Raw genomic sequence first — 21049 nt, forward strand, 5'->3', positions numbered from 1 at the left:
AGGTTCAAGGCCAACAGATACCCAAGTAGTTGCTAGTGCTGTTAATCCTGCTTCTGCTGTATCCACCCAGGTGTGTGCTCGGGAACACTACCATTCTAGCAGAGTTCGCCGGAGAAGAGGAAGTGAATCGCTTCTTTGCACAGGGCCAGTCGCTCGGCGGGACGACCAGCTGGCAGGCCACTCCGGGAACCAATCAGACAAGGATGGGCGGGTCTGGCTCCGGAGCCTCTCACCCCATCGGCCACGCCCCCCACTGGAACAACAACAACAATGGCACCGGAGGTACCAGCGGCACCAAGGGCGGCGGAGAGCTGCTGTGGGGTGGTGTGCAGCAATATTCCAGCCTGTGGGGTCCCCCAAGTGGAGAGGAAGGTCGGGTAATGGGGAGCCCCAGCCCGATCAACACGCTGCTACCTGGAGACCTGCTGAGCGGGGAGTCTATGTAAGGACAATGGAGCAAAAAACAACTTTCAAATCAATATGGAGATAATCAGCAATGGAGTACCCGTGAAGGTGAAGGGAGATACAAGAGGAGTCCTCATTGCTCGTCGCCTTCCTCTACTCCTTTTTCTTTAGTTTGTTTTTGGAGGAAAGTCGCAGTGTTGAGCTTTTACACTTGGAGACACACGAAGATGTCTTTTCATTCAAACTTTTTACACAGGTGAACTCTCCGAATGAAATGAGCTGCCATCTTTAACTCTCTCTGCCTTTTTGGAGGCAATCATACTGCACCTCAGAGACCTGCGAGAGGGCATCATTCCCAAAGTTGAAAAAAAAAAAAACTGTCAATCAGAGCGCTGGTTGTTATTCCTCGGCTGTTCCAGACTCTCAGCACTAATATTGGCCTTAACCTTGTTCCCCCCGTTGCCCTGCTTCCCTCACTCACTCTGTAAGCGGGTGGAGAAGCATATGGACACTTGCACACCCTCATCTCTGAGCCAGTGAAATTCGACGTGGGGAGTTCATGCTGCTGCGGCCTAACAGAAAGCAACCACAGCTCCCATCTACAAACAGTGCTTTTATTTTATTTGTATTTTTTTGCAAAGCAGATCCCCTCACAAAACACTCTCAAAGGGAATGATGCAACTATGTTCGCCTTGTTCAAGCCATTTATTTTTGTAGTGTATTTTTTTCTTGCTGTTCTTGAAGCATTGCAAACAAATTTAAGAAACGCTATTATTCTAATGTGTTAGGGGCTGGGCTTTGGGGGGCGGGGCGGATTACAGTACAACATGAACCACTGCTATTACTGTGGAGCTGTAACGACACCAACAAATGGATGCACCTCAACTCGTCTCGCAGTTTGGTCTGGGACCTTCTCACTGCTGTTCAAAACCTCAAGACAGGAAAATCAGCACCCCCTAATCCCACCCACACCCCCACCCTTTTGTCACAACAACTACAAAAAAAAAAAAAATATTTCAAGTGACGTGCAATATAAGCCACAACAGACTGTAACCGTCCATGCTCCCTACTGATGACCATAAGAGAACCACATTGAACTTCTATGTGACCTACGTATGTGCAGCGCCACCCCCAGACTTACTGCCACTAATACATCCCCCTCCAAATGTGCGTGCGTGAGCTCAGGAGAGTAGCAAGCTGGTCATTCACTTAAAGCACTTCTCAGCAGGCGACGTGTGTGTGTGTGTGTGTGTGCGCGTGTGCGTGCGTGTGTGTGTGAGAGAATATGGATAGAAGGCATCGAACCAAAATGATGAAAGAAGCCTGTCTTTACTTTTTTTTTTCTTTTGACTGAAATGCGTGTAGAGATGTGAAAGGCTGCTCTATCATAGCACTTAACAGGAGCCACCTACCCCTCACTGTGCCCCCGTGCTGCCGCCCAGGCTCGACCCGCACCCTTCAATGGCGGCTCAAGCAGAAGCAACACTGGCAAATAGAAAGTGACTGACTGCTATGTGGCTTCAAACTTATGGATGTGAAGATTTTTCTTCTTTTTTTTGTTTTGTTTTTGTTTCCCATCCTGCTCCACTCTCCCAGAATGAATATGGTAGCAAAGATGATGATCCGATTGGGGGTGTGGAGGGGGGGAGGTGTTCTTTTTTTTTTTTTTTTTTTAAACGAAGCCTTGTTTCCTGGAGAGGTGTGCCACCCCCACTAGCCAGTCGGCATCATGGCGTGGCCACTGAGTGCCTGCCTGCTGCAGGGTGCAGTGCTCTGCAAGCAGACCTCACCCCTGACCTCACCACCACCACCACCACCACCACCACCACCATCACCACCACCACTTCCCACATGACTTCCCTCCTCTTCCTCCAGCTCTTTTGTGTTTTGTGTACTACTACTAATACTACTACTACTGCTACTGCTGCTGCTGCCCTCAGCAACCTCCACTTCCACTCTTGACATGGAGGCATTTTTAAAAGTTTTATTTTTTGCCTATGTGCTTTTTGTTGATGTTCATTGACGACACCTATGTCATGGCTTTATGCAGTGTTCAGCCCCCCTCCCACCTGCTCGCGACACTTCCTCAAAAGCTCCGCTGCCCATCAACGTACCCACTTCCTCTCTCCGTCCAGGACACTCCACACTGGTGCTTTTGTTTCACCTCTGGGAGCACTCAGTTCCACTCGGAGCCACCTCCACTGAGAAGCAGCCTTCCATTTCTATGCAAAAGAACAAGGAGGTGTGAACACGCCGCCATTGCCACCCCTGATCCTCCTCTCTGCCAAACATCACCGCCCTCTCTCGCCACATTTACGACCAAGGCAGCTTCCCTTCAAAACATCATCTCCCACCGAGCTTGTAGGCGACACCAACTGCAGGCACTCATGCTTGAGGAACTTCTTCTTGTGCCAACTGACATCCAAATATCAATTTTTATCAAATGAGGTGGAGGAGGCCATGACAAACTAGTGGCCATGCTGCTTTTCACCAACAGGAGTTGGAGGCGGCGGTTATTTGTGGATTGGGGGTGAGGGGGTTTGGTCCTTGTATGTGTCTGTGCACTGTTTATGGGTCACATTGGGTACATCTCTTTTTAAATAACCAAAAAAAAACAACAGGATCTTGATCATATTTCTTTTGTGTTAGAGCACTCCAAATCTGAGGTTCTGTTTTTCTGTTGAGGCCTCCAACCTAAAGGTGGCGCTAGCTGCCAGTCACAAACAGGAACACATCTCAAGTTCGGTACCAAGTCTTAAAAGTGTTTTGTTTTGTTTTTATGCGTGTTCTCTGTTCCAGAGTCACTCTTTCAAGACTTGTCATTGAACAGAACAATCATTAATGCCTGTGTTCTTTATTATTTTATTTTGTGTGTATGGATTTGTTTTCTGTGCATTTACTCCACACTGGACTTGAATCACGGAACTGGGCTAGCTCGCACTGGAGGGACGGGGTGGCCGGGACTCAGAGGGGCATGTTTACACGACAACAGGAGTTTTTGTTTGTCTTAATAGTTTCTCATACAGGCAATAATGTTTTTAAAGCTATCATCAACACAGAGCAACTAAACACCGGAAGACACTGCAGTTAGGATCCTTCCGGTCGTGTCCAAAAATGTATGTTTAATATTCTAAATGTGTTTATCTATGTTGAGAATGGTAACACTAAATGTATATGTAACTGTGTTAAAAAGCTGTTTGTCTTCAGTGGAACAAACTAAATAAGGTACGCGCATATCTTCCATGTTAGATATACAGGCGTCCCTTGGCGGTTCGAACATTGCGTCCCCATTCTATCTCGGTTTTTCAAAAGCGAATTAATAAATGGCCACTGTTTCTTGGTTGACTACGGCCTAATATTCAACAAAAATAAGCATATTAAGCAATTTTTACATATCTTTGGTCAAAATTAAGCATTTCAAGCATAAAAACGACTACATGAACTAACTAAAATACAAATCCAGTTGAAGGGATTCAAGGATGTTGATGTCTATACTGGCCATTAGGTGTCATGTAACTCGCACCAGACTTTAGCGCTGTCAACATCCATTATTGCGGATTTCAATTATCTCACAATAGGCACAATAATCATCACAATAACACTGGTTACTCCAGCTAAAACTCAACTCTGAATCCCCGACATCGCTTCCTGTCCACACGTCTGGTAGACATTTATTGAAACGCACGAGCACGAGGCTTAGTTATGTGTTATTTGGCTTATTTTCTCTGATTAGATCAACTATATTGGGTAATCTGAGTGTAAAGGTGACTGTAGGGGTGTTATTGTGTGTCTAGAGGGCTCTAATAATATAAAAAACTGTACGTAGAAGGTCGTCAACTGTTGTTCTATGCTCTACGAAAACATTTGGTTTAGAAATAATGGCACCTACTTCACAGAAATTCATTAATTTATTGTGGTCGGATCTGGAACCGATTAAGCGCAATAAACGAGGGGTTACGGTAAACCTCATGTCGCCGTCTTCAAAAACCTCCAATTTTATACCCATTTTTAAGCGACTGCAGTTTTCCACTCACAGATACAGTTGTGAAATGAGTGTAAACAGCCTCTCCTGTTCTATTCTCAGCAACGACGCTTGAGCCCTGCCCCCTTTTCCTTCCACCTTGTGTAGGAGGTCAAATGTGTGCCGCCCCTTTATTTTTTTTTTTCTCCATAACAAAAAGTTGCAAAAAGGCAAGAGAAGCCAACTTTTGCATCACAATCGTGGATCACACACAAAAGAGTTGCATTAGCCGGGGGTTGAATATGCACATGCTAGTTTCTCCGCATCATAGGTGCGAGTGTGTGTGCGCGCGTGTGTGTTTATATGTACTGTATGTGTGTGTTCCATGCCTATTCCCCCCGCCCCCTCCTCATATGCACCCTCCCTCTAACATTGACAAAATCATAAACATATCAGACTAATAGAAAAAATAATGAAAAGAAATACTTGAATCAAAAAGCGCCAACAATGTAATGTGAACACTTTTATGTAGTTATTATTATTTTGTCTCCTTCATTTACTTTATTTCCAATTCAAAGAAATTGGGCGACTTTAAAAGGCAAAATGAACACCAGAGTGTTTGCACAAGGCTGCTTGTACTGTACATGTGTATATGTGTGTGTGTGTGTGTGTGTGTGTGAGTGAGAATGTTTCCAATAATGTGCGCAGACAAGTGTCGGCCATTTTTGTTTGTTTTCTTCTTCTTTTTTTTTTTCAACTCAGTATTGTTGTGACTAGCCTCTATAGCGTTGCACTGAGTGTCCTCATCCAGCTAAACCCAACGACATGACACAAGTACCGAGGGGGCAGACGGTGTACATGTTTACTCAAGGACTTAAAAAAAAAAAAAAAAAATTCAAATAAATAAGTGTGTGTTTTGTTTTTAAATGTAATGTTTATCAACCTTTAGTGGCTTTCATTGTGGACAATAATCCAAGGAAAGTATGGATCATATTTGAGTATTGCACCATTTTGCAGGCTATAAACCTAAAAGAAAAAAAAGGCAAAAAAAAAAAACATATGTATAAAAAAAGGAGTATTTGACAGACTTGTGGCCATAGTTTTTTGAGGGGTTAGAAGGACTTCTGCTGTCTGAGGGCAAAGGTCAAGACAGAGCCTCGGCTCACCTCAGAGGTGCCTACTTTTTTTTTCCTATCTCTCTCTCCTCTCTTCTTTCATTCATTTCATTGTACCCACCTGGCCACTGACAGTTTACAAAACACTTTTGTTTCATTCTGGAGTTCCAAAAGAATTAAAACAATGAATGGGAATGTTGTTGGGGTTTAAAGAAAAAAAAAAGGGGGGGGGGGGGGACAAAATGCTTCCATTTTTCAAAGTGCAACACTTCACAGAATGAAGATTTCTTGTGCTACTTTAAGAACTCTGGGATCCAACAGCGTTGTCTTGTTCTGTGTTTATGTTGGACTATCTGAAGCCTGTATGTTTTATGTTGATTCTATATATTTTTACTTTATACAAAAAAAAAGAAGAAAAAAAACAGGACAAAAAAAAAGACAATTGCTCACTATCTTGCACACACATGAAAACGTGGATCTCGTCTCAGGAAGGCCAGGGTTCCAGAGTACCAACTCCACATCATTTTAATGTACATTTTTATTATTGAGAATAATCTAAGCACTGAAAGTTATGGATTTGAGAAGGAGGAGCAAATACCTGTCATTTTTTTAAATCCGTAGCAGTTACGTAATAACCAAATAATGGACTTTAAATGACTATGGAGTGCTTTATATATATACAAATCTATATATTAAAATTGCTTTACATTTCAAAATGAAAATATGGATTTTGATTGTTTGAACAAAAAAAAAAAAAAAACGAGAGACCGAATAATGAATAAGTTGATGCAAAATGCTGTTTTGTTTTGACCCTTGTGTTTTTTCTTACTGAGGTCCCATCCTGACTGAATCAGGAGAGTCGTGCATTATTCTCTTACCTTCTTTCTCTCTTGTCGTTCATGAAAAAGATGATTTTTGTTGTTTGTGTTGAGGATGTTTGTAAAACAAGGTTGTAAAGGAACATGAAACTATGCACAAGTGTTGGAGGAGCAGAAGAAGGCGATTTCATGGCCTACACTGACTGTGGGTGATTTATTGCAGGGGTTTTATGGGATAGGGAGGGGATCCAATATGGTTTTATTTTTTATTTGTCCTGATTCCGATCGCGTTACATCGCCATGCTGTGTATTCCTAAAAACCAATGAGCGTCTCACTCTTTAGCACTGTGGGATTCCAGCCTGTCACCCTCAAGGTTTTTAAGGGTTTTTGTTTGTTTGTTTGGGAAGGGAGGGGGGTTATCAGCGGGTGTTTTGGAATTAGGGCTGCTTTTTTTGCCTTTACTTTATGGTTTGGAATATTACAAAAAAATGTCTGTACTGAGATTTGATGAAAGTCAGTGGCTTGTAATGGTTTATTTTTTTCTCTCTCTCTGTATATCTTTCTCCTCATAGAATGTGATTGTTCAAAATGACATGCACCGAAACAACAAATGTTGTCATGAACTATGGAGCTTCTTTCAGATATTAATAAAATAGCAATTTTTTTCTCGGCTGTTTAAAAGTAATGTGCACTTTCTTTCTGCATGCACACCACACCCAAAAAAGTACTAATCATACAGAACATTACAATAATTATATTGATAAAACACCAATGCTTTAATAATAAAATTGGTAAAAAAATTACCATTTGCCTCTCCAAACATGTAGATTTACAAAGTAAGACAATAAAGTATATCCAGACCTGACCAAAATCTTAAGACCAGTTGAAAAATTGCTAGAATTTGCATTTTGCACATTTGGATCTTAATGAGGTTTTAAGTAGAGCTACAATATGCAAAAACAAGAAGGGGGAGTGAGACAAAAAGCATTTAGAAAAAGTAAGTTATTGAAAATAAACTGAAATCGTCTGTTTATCAGCTGATCAAAAGTTTAAGACCGTCGCTCAAAAAATAACAAAAAACTCTCCAAACCAAAACAAAAAATGTTCTCAGAAGGACTCAGATAAACAAGAGCAATTAACTTGAATTTCTTTGTAGAAAGGCACTTTATGAAAGTAAGTACATTTACTTGTATTCATTTACAGCGCTGCTTTGACACATCCAATATGGCGGCGACGTTGACGTACGGCTCAGTGCTCAATGCGGCGTCTAGGTCTATGGTTGCGGTACACCGCGACACAATTTACAAAATAATATTTCAATATAAAACCTACACTACGTTTGGACCACTTATTTGTGTCACAGAGCTATAAGTAAAACCTGATTCAACATACTTACGTGAGCGCTCAACAACAAGAGCAGGCGAAAGCTATCTAACGACACAAAAAGCACTGCATTCTCGGACTTGCAGTATCAGCGGTGAGTACGCTTTAACACTACTAAGAAAGCTACTTAAGATTTTCAAATGTATGTTGTATGTATGTAAATTTATTATAAGTAATACTTTCACTCGTGTTTTTAGAGATGCTAAATTAGGAGAGTCTCCACTTGCCATTTTCAATCAGGCTCTGAGGGCGATGTGTCTGGGGCAGGCGTAGAAGTTGTCCTGTGGTTGTTTTATGGGGGCGTTAGCATACAATGGCGAGGTGACCTCCTCCAGGTGTGAGGGCACTTCCTGCTTATTCGGGAGGATTATTTCGGAATGTTGCTGCTTCCTGGTCATTTCCTCATAGACTGGAACAGCAGCTGGTGCACTGGGATGGCGCCTTGTCTTCACCTTAAAAAACATACTACAACTTGTTAGCTATCACACATTTAAAGTTAAAGTTAAATTGAAGTGACTCTATAGTAGAGTGCACTTTTTTGACCTACTCACACATTTTTCCACAGCGAGACACACGAGCACAATCAGAAGGAAGCAGGTCACTGAAAAGATGGCCAAGAGCAGAGGGGGGTAGTCGGAAGAGCACTGGCAGTTCCTCCCTGCACAAAACACCACCACCAGTCCTCCCAATGAAAATGTTACCATCATGTAGAAATATTTAATACTGTGAGACATCAGCTCAGTGAGCATCTATAGGACTAACTCCTGCTTTTTCTTTGGGCTGTTGCCACCACGGAAGGGTACCAGGAATGAGAAAGAGGGATCATGTGATGATAACCATAGAACAGGAAACTAATGCGTACACAGAACAACATGGCTAACGTGACAAAGCTGTATGTTTTATTATTATTTTTGTTTTCTTTTTACACTTCTATGACAGTTAAGAATGTTAAAATGACGGTTGTTCTCTTACACAGACTAAGGTGGAACTTCCAAGATGGTTGTTCAGATTTCAAAACTACTATTTTCCCCATAGGAAGTAGTGGAAATGAAAATGACCTGTTCCAGGGCCAAACTGTGATAATCATAACACGTTTATTAACTGTCCAGGCAACGTTTTAAGTCACATTTCTTAACGGCCATACAAGTTTAAAAAGAAATGAACCACTGAAACATGCAGTGGAAAACATGCAGGAAGAGGTCTTACGGCTTGTGCCTGGGAGGCGGGTCTACATTGGCCACTAGGTGTTTGGTGAGACAAGCACCAGATGTGATCGCCACAAAAGGCATTTGGTGCAGGTTTAAATGATCTCACAAGAGGCACAATAATAATAACAACATAATAATAACATGGGCTATTGTTGGGGCCGTAACCCAAGACAAGCTAAAACTCAGCTCTGAACCTCTGACGTCACTTCCTGTCCACCACTCCTCTGTCCGCCCACAACTAAGGTCCGCTAGAGAACACATTTACTGTGACACACACATGAACAAGAGTTTTATTAACGTATGAAATGGCTTATTTACTCTTATTAAGGCTACTATATTGGGTAATATGAGTGTAAAGCCATTTAAAACCGCCATTACATTGCACTAATGAGACAATAGCCAACTCAGGAAGTACGCTGTCCAGAAAAAAACAAGGAACTGCTGACATGTGAGTCGATGTTATCTTATTTATGTCTAATATGTCTTATTTTCTCTGATTGTGTCTACTATATTGGGTAATACAAATGTAAACGTGACTATAGGGGTTTGCCATAACTATGAAAATATTCCATTTATTATTATTAAATCCTACCTTGCGGAAATTCGCTTGTCGCGGTCGAGGCTGGAACCAATTAACCGTGAAAAACGAGGTATGACTGTGTTATTAACTGTACAGGCTATTTTTTTTAATTAGCATTTTAAATCCTTTTTAACTGTCATACAAGTGTAAAAAGAAGTTAACCACTGAGTTCATCCATCCATCCATCCATTTTCTATGCCGCTTCTTCTCATTAGGGTCGCGGGGGTATGCTGGAGCCTATCCCAGCTACTGTAACTTCGGGCGACAGGCGGAGTACGCCCTGGACTGGTTGCCAGCCAATCGCAGGGCACATATGGACAACCATTCACACTCACATTCATACCTATGGACAACTTAAGAGTCGCCAATGAAGCTAACATGCATGTTTTTGGAATGTGGGAGGATGCCGGAGTACCCGGAGAAAATCCACGCACACACGGGGAGAACATGCAAACTCCACACAGAAATGCCCAACGGAGATTCCAACCCAGATCTTTCACATCTCCTGACTGTGTGGCCAACATGCTAACTACTAGGCCTCTGTGCGGCCACAACTGATATAAACAAATCAAAATCAGCACATACAGTCAATATCTGTTCATATAAAAAGTTATTTTGTTGTTGATATTGACAGTAGCCATATGGTACTGAGCAGCCAGAACAGAGACAAGTGTACCACTTTCCTACATCAGTTGTCATCACATTTGCCCTGTGTGCCATCACCGCTTGTGCTTCACATAAAGACCTAGTTGTGTACATTATGTTCCTTCTTTTTAATTATTATTATTTGGCAACTTAGATATTTTATACTGAGCAGCCAGGACATAGAGGAATGTACCACTTTTCTATAGAGCAGGGGTCTCAAACTCAATTTCACTGGGTGCCAGTGGAGGTAGAGTCTGGGTGAGGCTGGGCCGCATCAAGTATTGGGAGTAGGGCTGGGAATCTCAGGGTACCTCACGATACGATACAATTCACAATACATCCATGTGATAACACCACTGTTATATTCAGTCTTGGTGTTTACTTGCCCCTGTAAGTATGGAAGTAACACTGAGCTTGCCCGGATGTTGCGGGCTGCAGTTACACTGCTCTTTGATATCCAGTCGCGGGCCGCAAGATACGATTTGGTGGGCCGCAAATGGCCCTCGGGCCGTGAGTTTGAGACCCCTGCTATATGGCTGGGAGCCGAGTGTCTTCACATAAAGACTTAGTGGTGTACATTCTATTCTTCTTGTATTATTTTGTTGACTTAACCGTGTTGAACGGAACAGCAAAGACAGACATGTGACCAATTTCACTACATCGCAATCGTGTCCATTTCCGGTTCTATGGTTATCATCGCATTTTTAAAAAGGAAGTTGTACAAGGAAGTAGTCGTTACCTGAGTCGTTAACCAACAGGAAGAGCTGCTGAGTGGTGAAGGAGCTGTTTTCTCTGTAGATGTGCTCACATACGTACAAGCCCGAGTCAGCTGGTTTCAAATGCAGCAACATCACCTTCACCTGTGAGGTGTTCCGTCCTCCAGACACCCGCAGGCGCCACTTGTTTTTCTGGTCCAGCCTAAGCTCGTCACTTCCGCTGCCATGTGGGAGCATGGACAGCAGTGTGGTCTGTGTGTGTCCTCGGCTGTGGTACAGGTGGAGGCTTGTCAGACCGCTGTCGTCCCTGTGACAGGAGAGCTCCAAGGACTGATTCTCCTTCAGCTGCTTGAAGGTCACATCTGCATGAGCTGCACACAAACAACACTGACATGAGCAGTAATGGGCATTAAATATGAGCTTCATTCTTACCCTCTAATAGCTGAACAAGGACAAGAGGGAACACAATGCTGGTCTTCATGTTCTTCTGGCTTAAAAGCACACTAACATTAAACCACAGACAACCTAGTCACAATGGGCCTCCTACCATTTCCTTTATTTATTGTTCTTCACCACCAAGCAGGAAGACGCCACAGCCACAAGTCTTGTTAAACTGCTTCTTCTGCACGCTACATACTACTACTACCTGTATTTCGCTCCAGTTCCTGTGTTAGACCTGTCAATTTAGTGGGGCATTCTAGCTCGGTTGCCGAAAACAACAAAAAAGTTTTATACTGTGCATTTTGTTTGCCACAATTTCAAAGGATTTGGGGTCATTTGCCCAAAATTAGCCATTTTCAACTAATTACCTTACATTACTTTGTGTATCAAAACAACCAGCAGAAATACCAACATAAATACACAATAGAAGAGACGTTTGTACCCTTTTTTTTACTGACAGGAGCAAAACACAAAAGTATTGGGATTTTTTTTTTAAATGAATAGCTAGATAAAATTAGGAGAAATATAAAATTGTTTAATTCAAAATAGAACATTAAAATTTTTTCACCAAAGTCATGGAATTATTTCTTGAATACATGTATACTGTGTGTGTTGATATATAAATGAAAGAAAAATAATAAACTAAAAAAACAAATAGATGAGAAATTCATTATTGAAATATTGAATTACATTTTAAAATAATCAACATTTAAAAATGTGAAAAATATAAAATTATTAAGAATTAGAAAGCTATTTAAATTACATTATGTGAATTAACTGATACATGTTGATAATTGCATTTTAATTTAAATAGTTAATACAAAAATAATAAACAACAAACAGGCAGAAACAGTAATTAATGAATACAAATTTTAATTTAAATTAAAAATAATTCAGAAAAAATCTAATATATGTAAAGTAAAAATAGAAAAAGAAAAACAGACCATTTTTTCTTAATCAAAAAGGTCTATATTGTTAACCGGCAAGCTGTTTCTAAAGCGGGCGTAGTGTGTGCCATCAGTGTGTAATTGGACTCAGGTGAGCAGAGTGTCACCTGATTGTCTCCACAATAAAAAGGTGCACAGCTGAGTAATTCCCAAGCTGTCGGCAGTGTGCTCAGGCAGATCGTGATGGCGCCTTTTCCTGGCAACGTGTCACTGCCCATTTTGATGCTCTTGGCTTCATCTTTCTCTTTCCGTAGGGATGACGCTTCTCAGCAGGATCATGGAGGGTACCACCAGGCGGCCTCCAAATTTGACACTAAAGAGGCTCCGGTGGACCAGGGGCAGCCTCTCAACACAGTCAGCGTGATGTGCCACCCGGACTCCCTGGAAATTCTGATCCAAGCAGACCTGTTTGGTGTTGGGGCACCTGTCAATAGCTTTGAGTTGCGCCTCGGGGTGGATCATGATGAAGGCTTCTGTCGGGCCACCCCATTCTCGGAGAACCAGTATAGGATTCTTGTCAGGCTGCTGGACTGTGGCACCAAATACTGGGTAAAAAGTCAACATTATAGCATCCACCATAAACCAAACTGGTTCTGAATCTGTGCTGTCCACAGATGACTGAGGATTCTCTGGTCTACACCAACCTACTCATCTACACTCCTACACCTTCTCCTGATGGTCTCATACGAATGGATGAGGCTGTCATTCCAATAGAGTGTCATTATGAAAGGTGGGTTTGTTTTTTTTTTCCCAGTTAATGTGATTAGGTTCTAGAATACTCTGGTTCTCCTTAGGCGCTACAGTCTATCCAGTTCGTCCTTGGCTCCCACATGGATCCCCTTCATGTCCACACAAGCTGCAGTAGAAACACTGGACTTTAACCTCAGAGTTATGACAAGTAGGTTCATCTCATGGGACTATTTACAGCCTGATAGTAGTACAAGGGTTTTATTTAAAAAATAATAATTTAACTATGTCGTTGTTTTCTAATATGGTGAAAGCGCATTCTGGTTCTCACTGAGAAGCTGTGGGTGCTGTTGACAGGTCCGCCCCTCCCAAAGCCATGACTTGGAGCTCTCTGCATCGAGAGTGCAAATGAATTTCTATTTCATATATTCACCAGAAGAGTGTGCCACTCACGACCCACACCCGGTCATAGAATATACACGGCATAATCTGTTTCAATTGTGCCAATTCTCAATTGTGATGAGGGGCTGGCTGAGAAATTATTTTGAAATGGACAATATTTAAATTACCGTAACAAAAATCAAGTGTTTGTATTTCTAAACATAATTATGGTTAAGTTTTTGTCGTTGACGATGACGTCACTAGCGATTTATACGACAGCTGCCTTTTCTACTGAAAAGTTGGCAACAGTGACTACAAGTCCCAGAAAGCACAGCGCTTCCGTGTAACATGCCTTCCGTTGACCGTGCGTATTTTATCACCTTTAACTGGTGGTTTCATGGCTGTCCTTGTCGAAACTAAACTTTCTTTTCTATAAAGTGACACTCCTTCGCTAGTATGTATCGAGACACCATACTACGGCGTGCTGTGAGGGTCAAATCAGTTTGTCGAAGGGCTTAATTGTTAACCTCTCGAAATGGTGCCTGAGTTGGTTTGTAATGGTTCCAAATGAAAGTTGGCCCAGTGTCAACATTGTACCTGCATTGACCTTCCAGGTGACTGGCTGTATGAGAGGAGCTCTAACGTGTACTATGTGGGCCAGCCCATCTCCATGGAAGCCTCAGTGCGAGTAGGACATCACATGGGTCTTCGTGTGTTCCTGAGCAGCTGTGTGGCCACACTGCAGCCCGACATCCACTCAGTGCCTCGTTATGTCTTCATTGAACATGGGTGAGCACCTCAAAGCTAGCATGTGTACCCTCTTGGCCACTTCATTAGGTACTCTAAGACTGTGCCTAAAAGGTCTTTTTATAGGGTGGGATAGTGACATTTCACTTAAATATAAACTTGTAGTTTGAGGATGTAAATTACACTGGAATACATCATACTGTAGTACAATTCGGTCCATGTCCAAAAAGGTGTAGGAAGAATAGCTTATTAATCTACACCTCTGCTTTGTCCAGTTTGTACAATAGGAGTCAAGTGTTTAATCACTACAGAAATAAGTCATCATAGTAGATATAATTTAGAACCGATGGAAGTTAATAGTTGACAAACATAGTGAGTACAATGCAAGTCCTAAAAAAATGACTTGCGTGCAGAGTGGTTAAACAAATTGTAGTGGTTCAGGACTTACTTTGTAAATATCTACTTGTACTGTTTTGTACATGAAGCCAACTGGGATGGGCTCCAGCATACACCCGCAACCCTAGTGAGGACAGCCTGTACAGAAGTTTGAGTTCTTGAGCGTTCCATAATTTGATTCCACATACTGCTAAGCAGCAAGTAAATGGGTCACTTCTGTGTTAGAGGTGGATGGTACTGTACCAATTGAAATTTTGGATTGGGAAAGTGTAAAACTAAAGGTCTAACGGGACATTGGTTTGACTCAACAGGGAATGTTGATATGCTTTCAATTTAACTAGAAGGCTACTTCCTGGTTCATGAATTACTGATTTATAACAGATCATAAACTACAATTGGCCTTATGGGCTTGGGTATGAACAATTCCATCAACTATATCTTAAAGGTTTGTGTTCATGCATGCTGGAGGTAACGCAGACTCCTGCTTCTCTTGAATAGGTGCCTGTTGGATTCAAAGCTTCCAGGTTCCAAGTCTCATTTCTTAGTCAGGACGCAAGATGACAAGCTCCAGTTGGTCATCGATGCTTTCAGGTTCCACAATGAGGACAGAGGAGAGGTTGGTTTTTTACTCAATTTGTTTTATATGCAGTTCATAAGATGGCCACTTCCTGTCTCCAGCTTTACATCACGTGCCACCTGAATGCAGTGCCAGTCAATGATGCAGAGGTGCCAAACAAAGCATGCACTTTTGTCAACGGGAGGCAAGTATTGGCTTAAGTTTCCGTGGATGAATACGGAGTGTGCATAAGTTTATATTTTAGGTGGAGGTCAGCTGATGGCAACGACTACTTATGTGGGTATTGTCAAAGCCAAAGTGAAGTTGGACAAGCTCACAGGAAGCCCGCCAAGTTTGGGCCTCGTGGTTTCAGCAAGCCTGACACCTCTGAACCGCAGTGGAGGAGCAGACTTCCTGCTGACGGTATGGTCACATGTCCTATGATGCGGTTGGGGTGACTTCAACGCTAATCTATTCCAGTTTGGGAAGAGGAGCAGCGAGTGGGTCCTGTGTTGGTTCTGCCGGCCAAGAAGAGTTGGACTCTTCCTGAGGAAGAGGTGCCTTCAGTCCTCCAGAAGATCAGCAGGCCTGCTCTGTATGGCAGCCAGTGGAAGAGTGGGCTCAACTACAGGAAGGGTGAGTTTATTGTAGTATTTAAACTCAATACTTTGTCATTAAGCCATTCCAGACAGCCAAAATATGAATGCAACAGTTTCATATGTAAAAACTAACCTTTTGTCACCTTGACATGATAGATGGATGTGACGAGATCCTCCAGACCAGTGTTTTGCAAGGAGTTATTTTGAGTTTCTCACCTTTTTTTTAGCAAAGTGTTGGCACTTGCAACTTTGGCTCTGTGGGTTTTTCCCAGCCATGCTCAAAAGAAAAGCATTTATAACTTTAACTACAGTTCAGTATTGGCAAGCTAATGGGGTGCTAAGGAGTGTTTTGTGACAAAGCATTAATGATGCTCGCCATATGCTAACAAAGGCACCCACTGTAAGTTGGAAGTTCTCCCTGCTAAAGTGTGCTTCCATGTTTTTAGACCCGGCGAAGGGGCTACTTCCTGGTCTGTTCACATCAAACCAAGATGATGTGACCTCTGACAATGAAGACATCCCACTTGAAGAATTCGCAAACGATCTAAAAGGTAAACCAGTGTTCTGTCATAACCTGACTTGTGATGATGACATGAATCTAATCCCAGATGAAGAGCATGAAAGTGGACCTGTTGAAGCAACATTGATTCCAGGGGTTGGCCAGGAAGACAACTCAACACTTGACATTGACCTTTGGCCTATCGCTCAGTCTAAGGATGTGACCATACTGTCTAATTCAACTGATGCACAGTTGGACCAGTCTGTTATAAATGACCCAAAGAAATAAACATTTGATTAAACTTGATGTGCTTTTAGTGACCTGATGGCTAAAGAACATGAAATTGTATACTTTGGGCTCACTGTTATAAAGTTTGAGTTATGTAGACCAAGTGGTGCCACTGCAGCAGCTGACATAATTCACCAGCAACTTTAAAGTGATGAATGCTGTTCAAACCCGGGTTTGAGGGAAAGTCTGAAATTTGATTACAAAATGAGGCTGCCAAAAGGTTTGCGTTCAGTATTTATCTACCCCCAAACTTCATGTTTGACTCTTCAGGGATGCCCTTTCAGTAGTCTTGCATGAAACCAACTATTGTGCTTTTTTTTTTTTTTTTTTTTAAACTGTAGGTGTGGCTAACGTGCCCTTTACTTCGCTGGCAGGTCACCAATGAACTCTGCCTAGCAACAAGTTATGACAAATGCATGACTTACCCGGAAATGGAACGTTTTTAAAAATAACCATAAACCCACACATGGCATCAATTTCATGTACAATTGCAGGTTGAAATGTAAAAAGGACATGTCAAGGAAATTTAAGTCTAGGGAACACAACCTGAGCTGTGAAATTTACAGCTGAGTTCCAAATCCAGTTAGCATTTTGAGCGCAGAAGACCAACTCTTAATCATCCATCTTCTTCCACTTATCCAAGGTCGAGTTGCGGGGGCAGCAGCCTAAGCAGGGAAGCCCAGACTTTCCTTTTGTCCAGCTCATTCCTGTTGCGAGACATAGTCACCGTGTCCTGGGTCTTCTTGGACGTGCCCTGAACACCTCCCTTGGGAGGCGTCTGAGGGGCATCCTGACCAGATGCCCAAGCCACCTCATCTGGCTCCTCTCAATGCGGAGGAGCAGCGGTTCTACTCCGAGCTTCTCCCGGATGACAGTGCTTCTCACCTTATCTCTCAGGGAGAGCCCAGCCACCCTACAGAGGAAAGTCATTTCGGCCGCTTGTACCTGCGATCTTGTCCTTTCAGTCACTCCCCAAACGACATGACCATAGGTGAAGGTAGGAAGGTAAATTTAGAGCTTTGCCTTTCGGCTCAGCTCCATCTTCACAACAGACCAATGCAGACGCCGCACCAATCCACCAGTCGATCTTGCGTTCCATCCTTCCCTCACTCGTGAACAAGACCCCGAGGCACTCCACCCATTTCCGAGCGAGAACCATGGGCTCGGACTTGGTGGTGCCGATTCTCACCTCAGCTGCGAACCGATCCAGTTAGAGTTGGTCACGGCTTGATGAAGCCAGCAGGACCACATCTGGAAAAAGCAGAGACCCAATCCTGCAGCCACCAAACCGGAACCCCTCAACACCCTGGCTGCGCTTAGAAATTCTGTCCATAAAATCAATGAACAGAATCGGTGACAAAGTGCAGCCCTGGCGGAGTCCAACCCTCAACTGGAAACGGGTCCGATTTATTGCCGGCAATGCCGGTACCCCATATTCCCGGAGTACTCCCCACAGAATTCCTCGAGGAACACGGTCGAAGGCCTTCTCCAAGTCCACAAAACACATGTAGACCGGTTGGGCAATTTATGCCCTGTAGCTATCGCTAGCACATGAATAATGCATAATTTCTGCCTTCTCCCCACGGGGGATTAACACTAAAAACAATGCTAGCAAAAGGTTTAAATACATTTTTAATTACAGCAAACTAATCAACAAATAGACACATGAGTTTAGCTGGCTCTTCGTCCACTTTGGGAAGGTGCAGTGAGGGGACAAGCTAACCGATAAGAGAACATTTTCACCACTGATGAAGGCTGATGAGTGTGAACCAATCAGATCCAGTGACACTTAAATACTTCCACCTGTCCTCCACATGTGACCTGATTGCCCAAAACCCTTCATACTATTTGAGTCACACTGAGGTTTATTCATGATAAACCAACACAATGTTGACAATCTTCCTGTCTGTCACGCTGCTGTCGTCCTATTCCTTTGCCATCAGAACCTTAAAGGATGGACCCATGATTGACAAAGACGGCCGTGAGTATAAATCTGCCGGCATCCGCGTTGATGAGGACGACGCAAGTGATGGGATGCAACCCGTCCACGTGACATGCACGGAAAGGTCAATGATTGTGCGGGTGAAGGCTGACCTGTATGGACCCAAACGCCTCGTGTCTCCCGGGGAGCTTTTTCTGGGTGGTGCTGAGCATTCAGGCTCGAGACCGTGCCAGGCCCTTCCTGCTGGAGACGCTGAATACATCATTACGGCCGGACTGCAAGACTGCGGCACCCAGCTATCAGTAAGTATCTGAACACATTCAAATCATTCAAACCGCAGTTAACTATTGGAAGATAGGCTGTGGTTGTCTACAATCAAAGTGCATCATGTGGCCATTTTTGGCTATTGTCACAGGATTTTTACAATAGCCTAACCATAATTTTTTAAGAAGCCTGTATTTTTTTTTTTTTTTTTTTTTGCCAAGGTATCTGACGACTCTGTAATCTACTCCAACCATCTGATGTTCTGGCCTCTGCCCCGTCGTCATGGCATCACAAGGATGACCCAAGCTGTTATTCCCGTTTCCTGTCACTATAAAAGGTAACACACAGGATAAATCTCTAAATATATCCCTGATTATGTTAGTAGCTATAATACTTAGTTATTATTACACCTTCCTTTCTGAACTTGAGAAGTAGACAGCGTGAATAGCACACCAAAATAAGTGTTGTTGTCTAAACTGGCGAGTTGGGTTGAGTTGGGTATTTGTCTCACACAGCTAGCACCACAAGCCCCATAATGCATCGCGGCAGCTGCTGCCTTGTCTGGTAGTTATCACCGCTCTATTGTTGGCAGTAAAGTCACTATTTAGCCGCCCTGTAGCTCGTTTTAGTTACGTTAAAGTGGTAGTGTCATGACATAAATTTGTGGAATTAAAACATGTTACAGAGCATATTCTGTAAATGGTAGTGCTAGTTGACTACAAGTCAGTGAGCTTACATGGTTGATTATATGGCTATGGCGGCCTGTCAGGGTCAAATATTGTTGCAATATGTACAGTACTGAGTGAGTTATCACATCTTAGCCTTTTATAATGGCACATTTAAAATAGTCAGCCGAACCATTAGTGAATAATGTGTAGTATGGACTACCTTTTAGCAAATTACACTTATCTTCAGCTGCTAGATACTATGTGTCTGCACAGGAGACACATTGTGAGCAGCCACTCTCAGGAGCTGCATCGGATGAGCTCCACGTCTACAAAGACCTCACCCTTCTCGTTGAAGCTGATGTCTGGTATGGGGAGGACTCCACATATTCCTCATTCTGGCTTTAAATGTAACAAGTTTGTTTCCCCATACTGTTGCAGATGACTGGACAAGACCGAGGCTCTCCAACATCTTCTACCTTGGAGACGTCCTCAACCTCGAAGCCTCCTACACCAACCCCGGTACACAAGAAAGACTGGTCTTTATGGACAACTGTGTTGCAACCCTGTCTCCAGATGCAACATCAGTACCTAGATACTACTTCATTGAAAACAATGGGTAATTAAATTATTCACCATGTGTCCTTTTAGCAGACCAGAGTAGTATGTGGTATTTTCACGTCTCCCTCAGGTGTCTATCAGACTCAAGACTGCGTGGCTCAAGAAGCCACTTCCTGTCCCGAAAGAAAGCGGATGTTCTCCAGCTGCGCCTTGATGCTTTCCTGTTTCGCCAGGATGAAAGGAACTCTGTGAGATGACACACTATTGATTTGCAACAGGTCAGAGACCCTCTTAGATTGTTTTTGTTCCTCTTTTAGATCTTTATAACATGTCGACTGAAAGCCAGATCTGAAATGTGGAGGGGCAGTCCCGTCAACAAGGCTTGCTCTTATGTGCATTCAAGGTAACACCTTTTTATGACCATTTGGTTTAAGTCAATAAGCACTTGACAGACATTCTTTCCTCGTGAGGTGGAAAAGCGTGGACGGGAGCGATGACATGTGCCGCTGTTGTGAAAGCACCTGCAGCCTGAAGTCCTCAACATGGAGCAATAAGGATTTAAGACGTCAGAAGCCAAAAGGTATGGGATAAATTATTTGAGTCTTGCAAACATTGTATTTATATTATTTATGTTCCAGGTGCCAATACGTGTGACACCATCATTTTGGGTCCTCTTGTGATTCTACCCAACAAGTAGCCAAAAAAAGTGGCCAATAAACAGTTTTATTTGGTTCTAGTATTGTGTGTTGTTAATGTCTGTTTAGTTGTGTACTGTCATTGGATTTATTGAATTACAGTATAATGTATAACTCCAGTCCACGACCACTAGGGGGCAGTAAAAACATTTCCCATTTCTGTATATAAACTACACAATAGTTTAAATGAGTAAATATAGAACGATTTATTCTATATTAGAGGACGTACACCACTATAACACGTGATGTAACGCAAAGATTATGGTTGAGTATTTTATGAAAAGATTGAGTCGTTTATTATCGCAAAATCTAGACTATGAAATGACAAACACTACAGTACATTAATTACGCGTTAGACGTCTTACTGTCATATTCCATATACACTTAGATATTGGCATATATTGTCTATTGCTCAAATAAAATGGGCGACTCTAAATTGTCCATAGGTGTGAATGATTGTCTATATGTGCCCTGCGATTGACTGGCGACCAGTCCAGGGTGTACCCCGCCTCTCGCCCGAATTCAGTTGGGATATGCTCCAGCATACCC

The 21049-nt window shown here is 42.7% G+C and overlaps 4 protein-coding genes across 9 annotated transcripts in view; 3 read left to right on the top strand and 1 right to left on the bottom strand.

The window, feature by feature from the left end:
• tnrc6c1 (trinucleotide repeat containing adaptor 6C1) overlaps positions 1-6981 on the top strand; it is a 56040-nt gene extending 49059 nt beyond the window's left edge. For all 6 annotated transcript variants that reach the window (XM_054758598.1, XM_054758599.1, XM_054758603.1 and 3 more), the window contains one exon: positions 71-6981. In XM_054758598.1, coding sequence (XP_054614573.1) covers positions 71-446 — 376 coding nt within the window. In that variant the 3' untranslated portion in view covers positions 447-6981. The remainder of the gene's footprint in view (positions 1-70) is intronic.
• Positions 6982-7116: 135 nt separating this feature from the next.
• LOC129170721 (uncharacterized) lies at positions 7117-11628 on the bottom strand. The gene is made up of 4 exons (XM_054758605.1): positions 11265-11628; positions 10856-11203; positions 8235-8341; positions 7117-8135 (listed from the first exon to the last, which is right to left on the bottom strand). The coding sequence occupies exons 1-4, from the start codon at positions 11311-11313 to the stop codon at positions 7920-7922; spliced, it is 720 nt and encodes a 239-aa protein (XP_054614580.1). The 5' UTR covers positions 11314-11628; the 3' UTR covers positions 7117-7919.
• A 775-nt stretch (positions 11629-12403) lies between these two features.
• Positions 12404-16534, top strand: LOC129171428 (zona pellucida sperm-binding protein 3-like). Its single transcript, XM_054760072.1, has 10 exons — positions 12404-12769; positions 12835-12950; positions 13015-13118; positions 13903-14077; positions 14930-15047; positions 15110-15192; positions 15253-15410; positions 15468-15623; positions 16033-16137; positions 16195-16534. The coding sequence occupies exons 1-10, from the start codon at positions 12404-12406 to the stop codon at positions 16371-16373; spliced, it is 1560 nt and encodes a 519-aa protein (XP_054616047.1). The 3' UTR covers positions 16374-16534.
• Positions 16535-16904: 370 nt separating this feature from the next.
• Positions 16905-20524, top strand: LOC129171241 (zona pellucida sperm-binding protein 3-like). The gene is made up of 8 exons (XM_054759700.1): positions 16905-18617; positions 18801-18916; positions 19521-19612; positions 19686-19863; positions 19936-20053; positions 20123-20208; positions 20276-20385; positions 20444-20524. The coding sequence occupies exons 1-8, from the start codon at positions 18261-18263 to the stop codon at positions 20500-20502; spliced, it is 1116 nt and encodes a 371-aa protein (XP_054615675.1). The 5' UTR covers positions 16905-18260; the 3' UTR covers positions 20503-20524.
• The last annotated feature ends 525 nt before the right edge of the window (positions 20525-21049 follow it).

This window comes from Dunckerocampus dactyliophorus, chromosome 18 (genome assembly GCF_027744805.1).
Source record: "Dunckerocampus dactyliophorus isolate RoL2022-P2 chromosome 18, RoL_Ddac_1.1, whole genome shotgun sequence".
NCBI lineage: Eukaryota > Metazoa > Chordata > Actinopteri > Syngnathiformes > Syngnathidae > Dunckerocampus > Dunckerocampus dactyliophorus.

Bases quoted from the DNA above. Each gene is read 5' to 3' on its own strand.
- LOC129170721 (XM_054758605.1), bottom strand. From the start codon at position 11,313: ATGAAGACCAGCATTGTGTTCCCTCTTGTCCTTGTTCAGCTATTAGAG. The intron at 11,204-11,264 runs GTAAGAATGAAG...GTTTGTGTGCAG, and splicing joins CCTTGTTCAGCTATTAGAGG to CTCATGCAGATGTGACCTTC. The intron at 8,136-8,234 runs GTGAGTAGGTCA...ATGTTTTTTAAG, and splicing joins GTCTCGCTGTGGAAAAATGT to GTGAAGACAAGGCGCCATCC.
- LOC129171428 (XM_054760072.1), top strand. From the start codon at position 12,404: ATGGCGCCTTTTCCTGGCAACGTGTCACTGCCCATTTTGATGCTCTTG. The intron at 15,048-15,109 runs GTTGGTTTTTTA...TCCTGTCTCCAG, and splicing joins ACAATGAGGACAGAGGAGAG to CTTTACATCACGTGCCACCT. The intron at 15,624-16,032 runs GTGAGTTTATTG...CCATGTTTTTAG, and splicing joins TGGGCTCAACTACAGGAAGG to ACCCGGCGAAGGGGCTACTT.
- LOC129171241 (XM_054759700.1), top strand. From the start codon at position 18,261: ATGTTGACAATCTTCCTGTCTGTCACGCTGCTGTCGTCCTATTCCTTT. The intron at 18,618-18,800 runs GTAAGTATCTGA...TTTTTTGCCAAG, and splicing joins ACTGCGGCACCCAGCTATCA to GTATCTGACGACTCTGTAAT. The intron at 20,209-20,275 runs GTAACACCTTTT...TTTCCTCGTGAG, and splicing joins TGCTCTTATGTGCATTCAAG to GTGGAAAAGCGTGGACGGGA.